The sequence below is a fragment of the Aquarana catesbeiana genome, linkage group LG04, assembly GCF_042186555.1.
Source record: "Aquarana catesbeiana isolate 2022-GZ linkage group LG04, ASM4218655v1, whole genome shotgun sequence".
NCBI lineage: Eukaryota > Metazoa > Chordata > Amphibia > Anura > Ranidae > Aquarana > Aquarana catesbeiana.
In genome coordinates, this window is record NC_133327.1 from 583,978,107 (window position 1) to 583,997,702 (window position 19,596).

A 19,596-nucleotide genomic window follows, 5' to 3' on the forward strand; every position below is an offset into this window, starting at 1 on the left:
TGCTGGTTACTTCACTTCTCCCAAAGGATTTTGCACACAGTGGTCATAGACATTTCTTTTCTGCCCTTCGTGGCCTTTCAATAGGTAATACTAGAAGTGGTTTCTTTCAAACAGACTTTTATTTAAAGTTACACTTTAATTTACATTGTCCCTTCTATTTCTGTATATGGACTGCACTGTAATTTAATAATAAAAAAAACCCATCTAAGTATCTTTTTCCTAATTGATATACAGCTGTCACATGACCCAGCTCTTTCCCAGCCTGTCTGCAGGGAAACATGAGCAGGAGGAGTTTATAGTCCTGTGCTGGTCACATGTTCAAAATAAAACTAAAAAAATAAATTAAACCGCCTTTGGGATATCAAACTGTTTTAAATTGTCATACAAATATATATTTGAAATCAAACCTTTTTATTATTTTTTGCCAATACCATGGTGTGGGTGGATATCTGCCAGTCACAGGCTATCACGCCCCTCCAGCCTTTGTCTTAGAATAAGAGGGAGGTGAAGCCTCCATTAATCTACATGTAATATCCTGACCCCATTGTGTTTATCTGGTTAGTGGGCATGGAGAAGGAGGGAGGGAGGGAGTGGCCTGTCATTTACCACGGTGTATACGCCCACGTGTGTGACTCTAGGGGCTGCTCAGATGTGATCATTAGGAAATGCACAGCATAGAAACTCACTGAAAACTGAGCATGTGCAGAGTTGCCACCACAGCTGCAAAATCCCTAGCTGAGTTGGGGACATGAACAGAAGGTGGAGATGGAGAGCCACAGGATCAATCGGGTTTTTTGCAGAATACCGAAACAAATCCCACAGTGAGCGAGTATGAACAGCGTGTAATACATAATTTATTGATGGCTTTTTATGATGTGGGTTTAGTGACACTTTAAGAAGCACATTGAAACACATGTAATACAACATACACCACAACTATCTATAGCCCATGGGACTTTTTATCGAGTTACAACAGCAAGGTAAAATATACAAAAATTTATTGCGTGGAAACCGTTTTGGTTTTGGATTTTAATTATAAGTTAATTATATTTATTTTATCTACATGAAGGCTTTTGGACAGTTTTCATAATTCTATATCCCTGTGTGCTTCTCCTGAGGAAGCGAGTTTTTATCTCTGGAAACATGTAGAGAATTTTAGCACAGACCATCTTGATTGATGGACAGCATCAGCTCAGTTGTCATGTTTATGTCGGGTCTTTTTCAAACTTAAAGGTTTTTGAAAGCCATTTGATGTTTTTTCACTGTTGATATACATGTATAATGATATACGTGATTTATAATATATGTATTTTTTCATGCAATAAATTTTCTTATATTTTACCTTGGTGCTGTGACCTCGATAAAAGTCCTATTGTCTATAGATAGTTGTGGTGTATGTACTAATTGTGACTGAGACGCAATAATAATAATGTAATACAACATAAGATATAGGCTATAGGTATCCATAGCCAGAGGTAGCAAGGTAGTTCATATTTACTAATGGTAACCATTTCAAAGAAAAGAGAAGGTCACTACCGTAGAACTTGGGGGGGGGGGGGGGGACAGATATTTCAGATGTTTCGGATAAACAGAACAAGGCGTTCTGCTGTCAATGCTGGTGGAGCTCTCATTCTAGCCACAAAAATGTCCAGCTTCATACTGAACCTTATTGCTGAAGGTCCACATTCAGAGCCCTCCAGTGACGACAGATCTACCAGAATACATCTTAGTGTAGTGGCCTATCCTGTCCACCTGACATTTTTCCACTCCCGGAATGTGCCCTGTGATTATAGCTGAAACATTATTCTACACCCATGGCAGGGTGGGATCTGCCATTATCCCCTTTAATTAAATTATAGATTTCTGGTTTTTAGGATGATCAGACTGCTTTAGTACTTTGAGGCACTGACTTGGGAAAATATCCACTAACTTGCATGTATGGTGAGGTCAACTGTCTTAGAGAGCCACAAAGTGTGAGGCAGCAGAAAAAGCTAATATTTTCAGAAGAAGATCAGACATGGCACCCCCGATACTAATCTCCATGCAGTTTTCCTTTAAGTTATCGTTAAGCTGCAGCAGGTTTTCACTTATGCCCTTACACCAGAGTATGAGGGTTTGAGATAATCCCACCTGAACTCGTCCACTGATTTTGAGCATTGTGGGCAACTTCCATCTCATTTCTGTGGTACAAAGGATTAGACATTCTAACACCAAATAAAACCTAAAGCCAAAAAAAGGTTTCTTTCTCCTTCATGTACAGGGGACACAGGAAGCCTTAAACTTTTGGGTTATACTGCTGCCCTCAGGAAGATTTGAAACTGGCAAACAAACTGAAGGCCAGCCCAGGATAACCCCTCCTACTACCAGCATGCAGTCTGCCTATTGCCCTCCTGGCTGAGTTTTTTACTGTGGTCCTTAAGGACTTTAAGCCTTAGTAATATCTGAACCAGTGGCTGCAGAGACCCTGATTCTGAGTCGCTCAAGTCTTTGTCAAATGAATTTATCCCTGAGACGTTGCAATCTTCTTCTGATCTCAAGTTAGAGGACCGTTTTGGCCAACCCTTTTGCATCTACCATTGCTGTTTCCAGCCTTGGGTTGTGTTGGGCCCCTAATGCAGCAAAGTCTTCTGTTGGGCAATGTACATTGTATCTGACTGTCTAGATGTTTCATTGGTTTAGGTGGATCTTGAACCTTCAGAAATCACTGGAACGGACTTGTTGCTTTAGAAATTTTGGTCTGGTCCCAGATACAATTTGGGTTAGTGTTTCTTCCACAGGAGAAACTTCAGAATCTCCAGTTTCCAATTAGAACCCTTTAATCCAAAAGCCATTCGGCTCGCTATTGCATTTGTTTTTTTTAGGGCTGATGGTAGTCTTCGAGGCAATTCCCTTTTGCCTTATTTCACTCCAGACCCCTGAAACGCAATGTTTTGTTAAAGTGAGCCAAATCCATCCTGCCCTCTGAACAGGCTGATTCAGTTCATGCCATGGACAAGGCTATACCTGTCCTGGTGGCTGCGAAATCCAGCTCTGAGGTCGGGGGGGGAGTCCTTTCTTCCGTTCTTGTGGGGGAAGCTCATGATAGGCTAGGGAGGATTCCTGGGCATCTTTTTCATGCAGGGGATTGGTCATGAAGGAATCTTGTCTCACAATAAACTTCTTGGAGCTACAAACGAAGCTACAATGTTAAAGGGACAGTCAAAACAATTTGACATTGAACCAACCTATAGGGAGGCCATCCAATTCAGATTAGGTCAGACCATGTCACAACGGTGGTGCACATCAATCATTGCAGCAAAAAGGCGTAGAGCTGATCTGCCTTGGGCAGTACTTTGTTCAGCCTTGTCAGCTGTGTACTTTGGAGGCATAGACAGTTGGAAGCCAGATTTCCTTAGCCTGCAGCGTCTATACCAAGGAAAGTGGTCTTTAGACTCTTTGGTATTCCTGGACCTGTGGTGGCAAACTGCATAGGTTTGTACCCAGGTGCAGGAATCCACTTTTGGAAACCAGTGGTCCTTTGCCTTTCCTATTGCTGAAACTTCTTCCTTTCCTGCTCCACAGGATTGAAATGAATGGCATTATGGTGATCTTTATTGCTCTACACTGGCCCAGGTCATTGTAATAAGTTCTACTAGACAGATGTTTCTGCCTCATCTGATGCCAGATTATGTGGCTCTTTGAGCTGCGAGCAGTCATCAGTTCTGTTTTCGGTAGGGCTTTGTGATGTTTACTACCCCTCAGTTCGACTCTATTTTCATGCCTGTGTCCAGTCCATTTTTTAAGTCTTCTTAAACCTTAAAAAAAAAAAAAAAAAAAAAAAAAAAAAAAAGACTTCCTTTGTCCTTCAGCGGACGAAAATTGGAGAAGCCTACAATTTATAACTGATTAGCTATTTTCCATCTCCTATTACAGCAGGCACTGCAGCTGCCCCCTTGATACTATCTGATACTATTTATTGAGTTCAATAGCTCAAGTTAAAAAAAAAAAAAAAAAAAAAGTAATATGACACCCCACTTCCTGCCTGCTGTGATTAGTGGAGGCTATAGGAGTTTTAACCTTTTCATTGCCAGTGACATAAAACCTACGGCGACACAGAACCGCTCCCAGCTGGCCAGCTTAGTAAGTTTTACGATGCTGGCATTCCCCCTTCTGCTATAAGCTCATGGTCACTCCAGTGTCCCTGCAGCCACTGCATCCCAAATGACATCAACTGGACTGCCTGCATGGGGATACATGGAACATTTTTGCATCCCAGTGTGGATCCTATGCTTTCAGAAAATGTAAAGTTTAGGGGTTCATCAACAAACTCTGAAAGCTGTAAGGGAAATTACATATAAAAATAAAAAATATAGATAAAAATGTAAAGAAAATTGCAAAAATGGTCTGGCCACCTGAGTTTAAAAGTGGAACGCAGGGCTTGGCAATGAAAGGGTTTTCATAAAGAAAACTAATAGTGATGCCAGTGTAGTGGGGACACCATATTTTATTTATATATTTTATTTTTTCTTCAGTGCTTCCTTAAGGTGGGTCGCAGTGCAAAGCACCCTCCCTCACCTTCCATTCAATACAGAAACCAGCTCCTGTGCTGATGGGGCTCATTTTAGTGTGCAAACCAATATAAATGAACCCCAAATAGATGTGGTTTTGTTTTTTTTATTTATTTTTTATTTTTTTATTATGTGTAAAACGTTTTTTTTTCTTTAAACCATAACAGTTATAGTGGATATCAACTGCAGGGTTGATGCTCATTGCCCATGTACATGAAGTCTAGGGTCTATATGTTTATACAATGCGAGTAAAACTGTTGACTAATCCTTTTCTGATTTTTTTAGGTGTACCAATTTCTGCTCCCGTTGCTGGTGTTGCAGTTGGATTAGTTACGAAATATAGTGCAGACAGTCGAGAAATCGAAGATTATCGAATACTTACAGATATACTGGTTAATAGTTTTTCTTGTACCAAAGATATCTCTGACATGAACTCTATAAATTTTGTACCTTTGTGCCACAAAAGGGAATCTGACCAGAGACTACTAGTGTGAATCTATAAGCTGTGTGAATGCTTATTTAACACTTCCTGATATTTACTCCCACTGCTTTTGACTCGATAGGCTGACCTATTTTCACTAGCTTCCTCTTATTTGTTGAAGTATTAGTTAACCTTAGTGTCATACAAATTGAATCCTGCTTTCTATAGCATTTTTCTTACCAATCGAACAGATGTGTGTTTATTTTTTTATTTTTTTTATATAAAATATATATATATTCTCTCTCTCTCTCATCCATGCGATTGGTAAGAAAAATGCTATAGAAAGCAGAAATATATACACTATATTACCATAAGTATTGGGACACCTGCCTTTACACGCACATGAACTTTAATGGCGTCCTAGTCCGTAGGGTTCAATATTGGGTTGGTCCACCCTTTGCAGCTATAACAGCTTCAACTCTTCTGGGAAGGCTGTCCACAATGTTTAGGTGTGTGTCTATGGGAATGTTTGACCATTCTTCCAGAAGCGCATTTATGAGGTACTGATGAGGACAAGAAGGTCTGGCTTGCAGTCTCCGCTCTAATTCATCCCAAAGGTGTTCTATCGGGTTGAGGTCAGGACTATACAGGCCAGTCAAGTTCCTCCACCCCAAACTCACTCATCCATGTCTTTATGGACCTTGTTTGTGCACTGGTGTGCAGTCTTGTTGGATCAGCAAGGGGCCATCTCCAAACTGTTGACATCTCCACAAAGTTGGGCGCATGAAATTATCCAAAATGTCTTGGTATGCTGACACCTTTTAGAGTTCCCTTCACTGAAACTCGGGGGCCAAGCCCAACTCCCTGAAAAACAACCCCACACCATAATCCCTCCTCCACCAAATGATTTGGACCAGTGCACTAAGCAAGGTCCATAATGACCTTGGAGTGGAGGCACTCGACTGGCCTGCACAGAGTCCTGATCTCAACCCGATAGAACACATTTGGGATGAATTAGAGCGGAGACTGCAAGCTCAAACCTTCTCCTCCAAAATCAGTGCCTGACCTCACAAATGCGCTTCTGGAAGAATAGTCAAACATTCCCATAGACACACTCCTAAACCTTGTGGACAGCCTTCCCAGAAGAGTTGAAGCTGTTACAACTGCAAAGGGTGGGCCAACTCAATAATGCGTGTAGAGGCAGACGTCCCAATACTTTTGGTAAGTGTGTGTGTGTGTGTGTGTGTGTGTGTGTGTGTGTGTGTGTGTGTGTGTGTGTAAAAAAAAAAAAAAAAAAAAAATGTATGTAGCCTGGAAAATGAATGCGGCCACCAATTCTAAGGACTAGTAAGCTGAAAATATTTCATTTTTTTGTTCTTGGATTTAAAAAAAAAAAAAAAAAAAAGCTTTATGGTAAACAAACAGGGTGGCTTTAACATGGTGATAATGTTTCCTCGGATAACACTGATTACTGATAATTAAATTTTTATATATATATATGTATGTATGTGTGTATATATATATATATATATATATATATATATATATATATATATATATATATATATATATATAAAATATTGTTTTTTGTTTTTTGTTTTTTAGGGTATTGAAGATTACAATGGTGATATGGATTTTAAAATGGCTGGCACCAGCAAGGGTATAACAGCCTTACAGGTTAGTATATAATAGATTCCTTACCACAGCTTGGATCTTTCACTAATATTTAGTAAATAAGTGAATTTTTCTTTAGGCAGACATTAAAATCCCAGGGTTACCTTTAAAGATTGTGGATGGAAGCTATCCAACAGGCAAGTGGTAAGTGGTTGTATGCTTTTTAATTTATTCAATTAATTCCACTTTCTTAAGTTACACTTTTTTTCAGGCAGTTCGTTTTTAGGAGAGGTTGGCAGGTGTTGCCTCAATGTTTTTTCCACAATTGTTTTACTTTAACCTGTTCCCGTCCACGCTATAGCCAAATGATGGCTACAGCGCAGACCTACATTGCCAGGAGGCCGTCAATAGACATCCTCCCCCTTTGCGTGCCCCCTGCAGGGCGCTCGCGGCCGCACTGTGCTCACCCAGTCAATGAGACTCGGGTGATCACAGATCGGAGTAAGGGGCTGATCCCGGCCCCTTACCACGTGATCAGCTGTCAGCCAATGACAGCTGATCACATGATGTAAACACAGGATCGTTAATCGTGTTTTTTTTTTTTTTTTACTTTTTCAGCGTGAGTAGAAAAAAAAGCCGATCACCGGCTTCTGTGTAAGGGACATTGGTCCCGAAGAGGTAGAGGCACAGCCGCCTCATCTGTGCCAATCAGTACTGCCCGCCAGTGCCCACACAGTGCATATCAGTGCCCACTAGTTTATATTGGTGCCACCAATCGGTGCCAACTATCAATGCCCAACAGTGGTGCCAGTCAATGCCGCCTCAGTACCACCTAGTAGTGCTGCTTATCAGTGTCACCTACCAGTGCCGTCTCTCAGTGCCCCTCAGTGCTCAGGGAAAAAATGATAAAAAAAAAAAATGATAAAAAATTTTCATTTGGGTACAGTGTTGTATGACCGCGCAATTGTCATTCAAAGTGTGACAACGCTGAAAGCTGAAAATTGGTTTAGGTGCCCAGTAAGCAAGTGCTCGCTCTTGAGCCTGGCTTTCTGCGTCCATAAAACACATAGAGGCCCCGTCTCGCCTCTCTCTCCCTCATTGGGTCACTGGTTGTGATTGACAGCAGTGGGAGCCAATGGCAACTGCTGCTGTCTCAGCAAGTGTGGAGAGGGAGTCCTGGGACAGCCGAATCTCTCCTGCACACCACTGGATCGGACGGGGGCTCAGGTGAGTATTAGGGGGGTGCTGTGGTGGAAGCAGCACACAGAAGGTTTTTTACCTTCATACATAGAATGCATGAAGGTCAAAAAAACCTTCAGCCTTTAAAACCTGTTTAAATCTGGGTGCTGCTGCTTTTCAGATAGAAAGTTTACACTTTTGTAACAAGATGTCCTGATCAAATTCTACTAATCTTCACACGAATGGATCCTCAATGACTTTGTCCCACTGGTTCATGAACGCATTATGTGTTGGTGGTTATTCTTGCAAACGAGAAATTTCATATTGCTCAATTTGAAGAATTCCAATCCCCCCAACTTTACCACAAGTTTGTCATATGATTAATGCAGCAAGCCATTAACCCAAGCACAAAAAAATATATATGATGGCAAGGCCTGCCTCAGAAAATTCCTTTAAAATTTGGAACCTGTGGTTGGAATCCTTCATGACATCCAACTCAGAAGTGCCTACTTTGAATATTGACCCCTAATGCTTTGGCTTTATAGCTGATTATCTGCATGCTCAGTTTACATCGCAGAGAAGACCATTAGCAAAAAGGTAGATTCATTTTATTGCAGAAGAGACAGTGCATGTAATAAAAAGCCTGCATGCTCGTTGTTTGCTACAGCAGAACTCTAGTTCTATTTTAAGGCTATGGTATGGTATGTTGAGATCTGTTGTACATTGTTTACTATGACCCCCTCTTATGTGATGCCTATCCTTTTGTGTTCATCTCAATTGAGATTTATTGTGCTTTTCTGTCTCTTATATATTATATGCAACACTAAGGGGGTTATTTACTAAAGGCAAATTCACTTTGCACTACAAGTGCAAAGTGCACTTGAAATTGCACTGAAAGTGCACTTGGAATTGCAGTCGCTGTAGATCCGAGGGGGACATGCAAGGAAAATAAAAAACAGCATTTTAGCTTGCATATGATTGGATAATAAAATTGTCAGAGCTTCCCCTCATTTCAGATCTTCCCCTCAGATCTACAGCGACTGCACTTCCAAGTGCACTTTCCACTTGTAGTGCAAAGTGAATTTGCCTTTCGTAAATAACCCCCTAAGTAGACGCCAAAAAAAAAAAAAAAAATTTGACTCAAATCTTAATTTTATTTTTTACAATTTTTAAAGACTTATTATTTGCTGTTGACACCATATACCCATGTATATTGAATGGCACACAGATATTGGAGTTGGTGACTGTTTAGGCTGTATAACCACTATTTTGCTTGCCCAAAATTAGAAGGCTAGAAGAGAGACTAGGCAGTTTGTATGGTTCTCTAAAGCTGAAGTATGGACTGGGAAAAGATTGCTCTTGCACTGGTGCCTCCTCTCTACTACAAGGGTCTAGTGCTCATTTTCTCTAGGGAGATTGGAATAAGGTGAAATAATTTACTTCAGGCTCATTCAGGATTCCGCAATTCAACATGACCAGTCCCCAAGACTTCTTCTCCAGCCTTATCACATACAATGCAGGACCACTGGTCCTGCTTTGTATATGAGGACACACTGGGTTTGTCCACATCCAGGGAGTGTCAGAGGAGAGCATCAGCTGCCATCGGAGCAATTCTACTTGCCTGTAAAGAGTTAAGATTTGCTGCTACTCCCGACTTGCCCAGGTGAATAAATGATTAGGATGCACCCTGATGCATTTTGCCCCATACACACTACTAGCGCTGGGTTGAATGAAAAAATACCTGACAGCTCAGGTCGGAGCCGCTGTACCAACAATCTGATGTTAGTACAGCGATCTCCCCTGCTGAGCTAGTGTGTTCTGATGGGGATGCTCGCACCCGCCGGCTCCTCCTGCCTTGCTTGTTAGGGGGTGGGGGGGGGGGTTGTGAAGGCTCGATCCCGAGCCGTACTGTGTGCATTTATTGACACACACTGTGTGGCTTGGCCCTGTCCCCCACTCTCTCATCACTGGATTTAAATGAGAGCAGAAGAAGCTAATGGCTCCTGCTGCTCCCACTGAGTCCAGCGAGGAGGGAGAGAGAACAGCACTGGACTAGGATCGGGCTAATGTAAGTATTTAGGGAGGCGGGGGAAGCTGCACCTAAAGGTTTTTTGCTTTAATGCAGAGAATTCATTAAGATTAAAAAAACCTTTAGCCTATACAACCACTTTAGTCTCAACTGAGAGTAGAGGAGAAAATCCGGACAGCCGCACATCAGGAAGATATTATCCAAAAAAATGTATTGTGAAATCAGGATCATTCCATATACAGGACACCGTGGCAAAAAAATACAGGCAATCTTCTAACGCGTTTCGCACTTATGCTAAGTGCTTACTCATAGCTAACAATAATGAGAATGAGACGACATATATACTTTCTATCGTAAATCATGTGACTATGCAATAATGCTGGGATCCGGCTATGAGGGGTGTGAACACCTGTCAATGAATGATAGATGATGGGATTGAAAATCCCTGTGGATACAAAGTATATAAGTGTAAGCAACGGAAAAAATAAAAAAAAATAAATTTAACATGAAAAGACAGTGAAATTGACATTAAAAAAGTTGATGAAAAGTGAAATTGGGTAAAAAAAAAAAAAAGAGTAAAAAGGTAAGTGAAGGTGAAAAATTAAGTGTCAAACTAATAAAGATGTGTATATATATATATGTATATATGCCCAAATGTGAGGACAAAAATTGTGTATATTAAAAGTTAATTACATAAAACAAAAAGTGAAATTCCCGTGTGAGCAAGGGATATCACTCTAATATAACTTCAATGCTATATAAAATGAATGTAGAACAAAGAGAAAAAAAGGTGAAGTATGGAGATAATTATCTGGATGTATAAAAGTGTCATGATATGAGGAAGGGGAAATACGCAAGAGTTATACATAATGTGTCGATGTGATCCATACTTCACATTTTTTCTCTTTGTTCTACATTCATTTTATATAGCATTGAAGTTATATTAGAGTGATATCCCTTGCTCACACGGGAATTTCACTTTTTGTTTTATGTAATTAACTTTTTAATATACACAATTTTTGTCCTCACATTTGGGCATATATACATATATATACATCTTTATTAGTTTTTTGACACTTAATTTTTCACCTTCACTCACTTTTTCACTTTTTTTTTTTTTTTTTTACCCAATTTCACTTTTCATCAACTTTTTTTAATGTGAATTTCACTGTCTTCATGTTAAATTTATATTTTTTTCTTTTTTCCGTTGCTTACACTTATATACTTTGTATCCACAAGGATTTTCAATCCCATCATCTATCATTCATTGACAGGTGTTTCACACCCCTCATAGCCGGATCCTTAGCTGGTCCGGATCCCAGCATTATTGCATAGTCACATGATTTACGATAGAAAGTATATATGTGGTCTCATTCTCACTATTGTTAGCTATGAGTAAGCACAAGTGCGAAACGCGTAAGCTGATTGCCTGTATTTTTTTTGCCACGGTGTCCTGTATATGGTATGATCCTGATTTTACAATAAATTTTTTGGGATAATATCTTCCTGGTGTGCGGCTGTCCGGATTTTCTCATCTACTCTCAGCATGATTCAGCATTAGCCAGCACCTGGGGGCTCTTTACTCCTGGAGAGAATCATTAAAAAAACTTTACACCTGGTTTGGATCCACACTGGTGTGGGGAAAACTCTCTTTTAGGCTGGGTTCACACTGGTCCGACAAACGCTCCGACATTGGGAGCTCATGTCGCATGACGTGTGAAATTTGTTTCCCTATGGGAGCCGTCCTAACTGGTCCGACACAAGTCGTTCCGACTTTAGAAATGCTCCCTGTACTACTTTGGTCCGACTTTGATCCTACTTCAGCCTATTGACTTTCATTGAAGTCGGATCAAAGTCGGATCGCCGTCTCGCATGATCTGACTTCGGCACGCGACTTGTGCTCATATGATCTTGAGAGGGAACTCCGCGCCAAATTTTAAATAAAAAAACGGCATGGTTTCCCCTCCAAGAGCATACCAGGCCCTTGGGTCTGGTATGGACCTAAAGGGGAAACCCCTACGCCGAAAAAATAGCGTGGGGGTCCCCCCCCAAATCCATACCAGACCCTTATCCGAGCACGCTGCTTGGCCGGACAGGAATGGGGGTGGGGACGAGCGGCGCACCCCCCCCCCCCCCCCCCCCCCCCCCTGAACTGTACCAGGCCACATGCCCTCAACATGGGGGGTTGGTGCCTTGGGGGAGGGGGGGCGCGCTGCGGGCCCCTCCCACCCCAAAGCACCTTGTCCCCATGTTGATGAGGACAAGGGCCTCTTCCCGACAACCCTGGCCGTTTGTTGTCGGGGTCAGCGGGCGGAGGGCTTATCGGAATCCAGGAGCCCCCTTTAATAAGGGAGCCCCCAGATCCCGGCCCCCCACCCTATGTGAATGAGTATCGTACCCCTACCCATTCACCTAGGAAAAGTGTCAATAATAAAAAAACACAATACACAGGTTTTAAGATTAATTTATTTGGCAGCTCCGGGATCTTCTTCCGACTTCGGGGGTGGGGGGGGTCTTCTTCCTACTTCTCCCAGTGTTCCGCCTCTTCTCCCGGGCCCCTCCGCTATCTTCTTCCAGCTCTTTTGCCAGCGGGGGGCCCCGGTCTGCTGCCGCTGTCTTGTCGCCGCTGTCTCGCCGCTTCTTCTCTTCATCTCTTCTTCCGATGTTGACACGACGCTCTCTCCGGCTGGAATGCTGTGTGCGAGCTGCGGAGCCATTTATATAGGCGGTGACCCCCGCACCCTTGTGACGTCACGGTCCCAGCATGCGCAGGGACTCTGGGGTCATATGACCCCAGAGTCCCTGCGCATGCTGGGACCGTGACGTCACAAGGGTGCGGGGTCACCGCCTATATAAATGGCTCCGCAGCTCGCACACAGCATTCCAGCCGGAGAGAGCGTCGTGTCAACATCGGAAGAAGAGATGAAGAGAAGAAGCGGCGACAAGACAGCGGCAGCAGACCGGGCCCCCCACTGGCAAAAGAGCTGGAAGAAGATAGCGGAGGGGCCCGGGAGAAGAGGCGGAACACCGGGAGAAGTTGGAAGAAGACCCCCCCCCCCCGAAGTCGGAAGAAGATCCCGGAGCTGCCTAATAAATTCATCTTAAAACCTGTGTACTGTGTTTGTTTTTTTTTTTTGTTTTTTTTTTTTATTGACACTTTTCCCTAGGTGAATGGGTAGGGGTACCATTCACATAGGGTGGGGGGCCGGGATCTGGGGGCCCCCTTATTAAAGGGGGCTCCCGGATTCCGATAAGCCCTCCACCCGCAGACCCCGACAACCAACGGACAGGGTTGTCGGGAAGAGGCCCTTGTCCTCATCAACATGGGGACAAGGTGCTTTGGGGGGGGGGGCCCGCAGCGCGCCCCCCTCCCCCAAGGCACCTACCCCCCCATGTTGAGGGCATGCGGCCTGGTACGGTTCAGGAGGGGGGGCGCGCTCGCTCGTCCCCACCCCCATTTCTGTCCGGCCGGGCTGCGTGCTCGGATAAGGGTCTGGTATGGATTTGGGGGGACCCCCATGCCGTTTTTTCGGCGTAGGGGGTTCCCCTTAAGGTCCATACCAGACCCAAGGGCCCGGTATGCGCTTGGAGGGGGAACCCATGCCGTTTTTTTATTTAAAATTTGGCGCAGAGTTCCCCCTAAAGATTCATACCAAACACAGTGCCGGGCATTGGCAGGGATCCAAGTCGGATCCCCGTTCATTGAAAGTCGGACACATGCCGGCTTCATGTCGCAGGGCAAATTCGGATCCAAAGTAGGATGGCTGTCGTTTCGCACCAGTGTGAACCCAGCCTTACTTTAGCCTCGAGCTTACCATTGAAAGCTTATTTGTATTCTTAGGCTTAATGTACACGGAACGTTTTTACAACCTCTCCTGAACGATTTAACTTGACAGCTAGTAACCCACCCAGCTAGTAAAACGTCCGTTTTCCCGCTTTTGTGTTTAGAAGCGCTTGAAAATATAGATATAGATGTATATGTGTGTATGTGTGTGTATATATATATATATATATATATATATATATATATATATATATATATATATATATATATATATATATATATATATATATATATATATATATATATATATATATTAGGGGTGCGCATCTTCACTGGCCTCACGATTCGATTACGATTATCAAGTCAACGATTCGATTCCGCGATGCATCACGATTACAGCGCAAGTCCACAGGTGCTCATGGTTTTCATCAAAAAAAATTAAAGTAGTCAGGAGAACTCCATTTTTTTTATTCTATCTGTTCTTAAGAAAAAAAGAGACAGCAGAGGAGCTCCAGGCTCTCTTCCTAAATACTAAAGGAGATGATCAGAGACTGCGGACATGCTACAGGAGATGATCAGAGACTGCGGACATGCTACAGGAGATGATCAGAGACTGCAGACAGACATGCTACAGGAGATGATCAGAGACTGCAGACAGACATGCTACAGGAGATGATCAGAGACTGCGGACATGCTACAGGAGATGATCAGAGACTGCGGACATGCTACAGGAGATGATCAGAGACTGCGGACATGCTACAGGAGATGGTCACAGACTGCGGACATGCTACAGGAGATGGTCACAGACTGCGGACATGCTACAGGAGATGGTCACAGACTGCGGACATGCTACAGGAGATGGTCACAGACTGCGGACATGCTACAGGAGATGGTCAGACACTGGGGACATGCTACAGGAGATGGTCAGACACTGGGGACATGCTACAGGAGATGGTCAGACACTGGGGACATGCTACAGGAGATGATCAGAGACTGCGGACATGCTACAGGAGATGGTCACAGACTGCGGACATGCTACAGGAGATGGTCACAGACTGCGGACATGCTACAGGAGATGGTCACAGACTGCGGACATGCTACAGGAGATGGTCAGACACTGGGGACATGCTACAGGAGATGGTCAGACACTGGGGACATGCTACAGGAGATGGTCAGACACTGGGGACATGCTACAGGAGATGGTCAGACACTGGGGACATGCTACAGGAGATGGTCAGACACTGGGGACATGGCACAGGAGATGGTCAGACACTGGGGACATGGCACAGGAGATGGTCAGACACTGGGGACATGGCACAGGAGATGGTCAGACACTGGGGACATGGCACAGGAGATGGTCAGACACTGGGGACATGGCACAGGAGATGGTCAGACACTGGGGACATGGCACAGGAGATGGTCAGACACTGGGGACATGGCACAGGAGATGGTCAGACACTGGGGACATGGCACAGGAGATGGTCAGACACTGGGGACATGGCACAGGAGATGGTCAGACACTGGGGACATGGCACAGGAGATGGTCAGACACTGGGGACATGGCACAGGAGATGGTCAGACACTGGGGACATGGCACAGGAGATGGTCAGACACTGGGGACATGGCACAGGAGATGGTCAGACACTGAGGACATGGCACAGGAGATGGTCAGACACTGGGGACATGGCACAGGAGATGGTCAGACACTGGGGACATGGCACAGGAGATGGTCAGACACTGGGGACATGGCACAGGAGATGGTCAGACACTGGGGACATGGCACAGGAGATGGTCAGACACTGGGGACATGGCACAGGAGATGGTCAGACACTGAGGACATGGCACAGGAGATGGTCAGACACTGGGGACATGGCACAGGAGATGGTCAGACACTGGGGACATGGCACAGGAGATGGTCAGACACTGGGGACATGGCACAGGAGATGGTCAGACACTGGGGACATGGCACAGGAGATGGTCAGACACTGGGGACATGGCACAGGAGATGGTCAGACACTGGGGACATGGCACAGGAGATGGTCAGACACTGGGGACATGGCACAGGAGATGGTCAGACACTGGGGACATGGCACAGGAGATGGTCAGACACTGGGGACATGGCACAGGAGATGGTCAGACACTGGGGACATGGCACAGGAGATGGTCAGACACTGGGGACATGGCACAGGAGATGGTCAGACACTGGGGACATGGCACAGGAGATGGTCAGACACTGCGGACATGGCACAGGAGATGGTCAGACACTGGGGACATGGCACAGGAGATGGTCAGACACTGGGGACATGGCACAGGAGATGGTCAGACACTGCGGACATGGCACAGGAGATGGTCAGACACTGGGGACATGGCACAGGAGATGGTCAGACACTGGGGACATGGCACAGGAGATGGTCAGACACTGCGGACATGGCACAGGAGATGGTCAGACACTGGGGACATGGCACAGGAGATGGTCAGACACTGGGGACATGGCACAGGAGATGGTCAGACACTGGGGACATGGCACAGGAGATGGTCAGACACTGCGGACATGGCACAGGAGATGGTCAGACACTGAGGACATGGCACAGGAGATGGTCAGACACTGCGGACATGGCACAGGAGATGGTCAGACACTGGGGACATGGCACAGGAGATGGTCAGACACTGGGGACATGGCACAGGAGATGGTCAGACACTGGGGACATGGCACAGGAGATGGTCAGACACTGGGGACATGGCACAGGAGATGGTCAGACACTGGGGACATGGCACAGGAGATGGTCAGACACTGCGGACATGGCACAGGAGATGGTCAGACACTGAGGACATGGCACAGGAGATGGTCAGACACTGGGGACATGGCACAGGAGATGGTCAGACACTGGGGACATGGCACAGGAGATGGTCAGACACTGCGGACATGGCACAGGAGATGGTCAGACACTGAGGACATGGCACAGGAGATGGTCAGACACTGGGGACATGGCACAGGAGATGGTCAGTCACAGCGCCCTCCCCCTCCCTCCCTACTTACATGCTGCTCTGGCAGCCTGTAATGAGCAGTGGGGCCGGTGTTCTGCCGGTTGTCACATCTCAGGATCTGCAGTGAATTCTCCCGGGAGAGCACTCCGTGCATAAAGCTGTTTTTAGTGTGTGTATATTCCGGTCATGTGACTCTCGGCCGCGCCTCCCTCCTCTCACGTCTCTCCTGATGTCAGCCCCGCCCGCCTCTCTTCCGACCTGATAGCTCCAGTCAGTGGGCGGAGCTGACACCAGGAGAGACTGAGAGGAGGGAGGCGCGGCTGAGAATCACATGACCGGATTATACACACACTAAAAACAGCTTTATGCACGGAGCGCTCTCCCGGGAGGGGGCGGGGCCAGACATCGATTTTTCGGGTCGCATGCATCGATGCCGCATCGGGGACACCCGAATCGCGATGCATCGATGCTGCGATTAATTTCAGCAGCCCTAATATATATATAACTTTTTTTTTTTTTTTTTTTTTTTTTTTTCAAAATAGCCAAAAATGAAAAACACAGCTTAACGCTTAGAAGTGTTTAACGCTTGAAATGCCTCTAAACTCAGCATCTGAACTCATTTTTTTGCTTTCCAAAAAAGGCCTCTAAACTCAACTGCCTAGAAACGACTGTAAATGACTCTGTGTACAAAATGCTCAACTGCTCCTAAATGTCTGTTTACTAGCAGCCATGTACATGAGGCCTTACTTTTAAATGGGAAAAACTGGTATACATTTTTTTTTTTTTTTCTAGTGGCCAAAAAAGACATTCTGCAAATAATGAATAAAACGATTGCAAAGCCCAAAGCACAGAAGAAAGAAAACAGCCCTGTCGTAGGTAATATAAATGTGAACTGGTAATATTAAGCAATATTCCTGTCCCGTGCAGCCATACATATAAACGTAGCAGATGAGTTTATTATACAAATGTTTTTGTGGAAACTGATTCCTGTATGAAATTAATAATTGAAAGAAATTGGAATAAGTCTATGCACTAGGTTTTGCCCCTCTCAAGGTCCATGGAGATTGAGCAGACAACCGAGCATGTAACAGACAACCTAGCCAGTAATGTGTTTTTGGTAACAATATTAATGACTTGTAGACCGTCTACGTTCTATGAACTTCTTGCATTTATAAACCCTCCTCCCCCATTGGGAGATTTCCTGTCCTCCTTGGACATCTGTTCCTGGAATGAGTGTCCCCAGTGGAAAATTTCTCCTTAAGCTGACCATATGTGGGTGGAATTCTGAACAAATTGTCTTTCCAAAAGCATAATTACGAATTTTCGTTAGAATTTCGCACCATTAGTGGGCCACAGCAACGGGCGATTATTTTTTTTGTGCGGCTGTTTATTGCACAGTTTGCATGGCTGAAATCACATTGCATTCACACCAAAATGTTGGGGTTTTTTTTAATTCTTTTGGTCTGCACTGGAATCGGATCACATGGGTGTTCAGACCCATGCGATCCAATTCCATTTTGGGGGTGTCATTAACTTTCTATTGAAAGTGGTTCGCAGATGTCAGTGTAAACTGCCTGTGAGATGCGATACAGGAATCGCACAGGTTCCCGCATCGCACCAGTGTGAACCGAGACTAAGCCTGGGTTCACACTAGAGCTGGGCGTTTTTCTCCTCCCTTTTTTTTTTTTTTTTTTTTTACAAAACTCGATTCACGATTCAAATCGAGTTTTTTTTTTTTTTTTTTTTTTTTTTTTTTGATGGACACCGCGCCAGTCCTGAGGAGCTGCGGGCAGGAGTTTTTTAGGCGAGGCCGCGGCTCCAGCCTAGTCCGCGGCGTCCAGCCTCGCGGACTAGGGCGAAGTCACGGCCTCGCCTAAAAACTCCTGCCCGCAGCTCCTCAGGACCGGCGCGCTGTCAGCGTCGGTCCTGGTGTAAAAAAAAAAAAAATCTAAAAAATCGATTTGCTGAAAATTTGAATCGATTTGACCTCTCAACTCGATTCAGGATTCAAATCGATTTTTTCCCCAGCCCTAGTTCACACTGCGTACAGAACGCCACACAGGAAGCACACCGCATTTCTGTGCACATTAAATGCAATATCTGTGCGCTGCAATTGGAGCTATACATTTGTATGGCTCAAATCGCATCCGCAACAAAATGGTTGAAATGGTTTAGAAGCGTTAATGTTTTTTTTTTTCTCTGCACCTGAATCGCATTGCATGCGTTGCGATTCTGGCAATCTCGCTGCATTTTGCAATCTTTTTCAGGGTGTCGTTAATCTAACGTTGACACCTGCAGCAGATCGCATGGACGCCATGCGATTGCTATGCGATGTGATGCTGGGGAACGCAGCGAATCTTGTGCTTTTCCCACATCAGTGTGAACCAGGGCTAAGGGAAATGAATGTAGTTTTTAATTGTCTTATTAAATTTGTAATTTACACTTGTGTCATTTGTTGGTTTTGGTTTTATACACAAAATGTGATCAATCCAGAGTCTTTAAGAAAATTGTCTAAGTCAGGTGCTTCATTTTTTATTTTGATTATAGAAAATGTCAATGTGCCTTTGTCCAAGAGGGCAAGATTTGTTGGTCCTGGTGGATATAATTTAAAGAAACTTCAAGCTGAAACAGGCAAGTAATAAAATACCAGTTTTCAGTTTTAATAGGAATGTTTGCAGTATTTTGTATGTATGAGGCTGAAAAATTCCCGTGACACCCGACATACCTGTGTAAGGAGAGAGCTGAAGGAAGGGCCCTAAACAAGCTGGAGATTTCCAGGAAACCCATAAAGCATAAAACATTGTGACCTTTAGCCGATATTTTATGTACTTTTATGTTTTGTACATTCTATGTGTGTATTTGATGTCCTTTTTTTTATTTAAAGGAGTAACAGTGAGCCAATTAGATGATGAAGTGTTTTCAGTTTTTGCTCCAACGCCCGGCGCCATGCATGAAGCCAGAGAGTTCATCAGTGACATCTGCAAAGATGATGTAAGCAATCCCTGTTTGTGCTGCACTTTATCGGCTTTTTCTGCTA

General features: G+C 44.4%; 1 protein-coding gene across 1 annotated transcript in view; it reads left to right on the forward strand.

Annotated features, from left to right (window-relative positions):
• Positions 1-19,596, forward strand: part of PNPT1 (polyribonucleotide nucleotidyltransferase 1) — a 96,084-nt gene that overhangs the window by 61,711 nt on the left and 14,777 nt on the right. Inside the window, 7 exon segments of the mRNA XM_073628122.1 lie at positions 4,833-4,939; positions 6,574-6,645; positions 6,722-6,760; positions 6,762-6,786; positions 17,352-17,435; positions 19,107-19,190; positions 19,444-19,550. Coding sequence (XP_073484223.1) covers positions 4,833-4,939; positions 6,574-6,645; positions 6,722-6,760; positions 6,762-6,786; positions 17,352-17,435; positions 19,107-19,190; positions 19,444-19,550 — 518 coding nt within the window.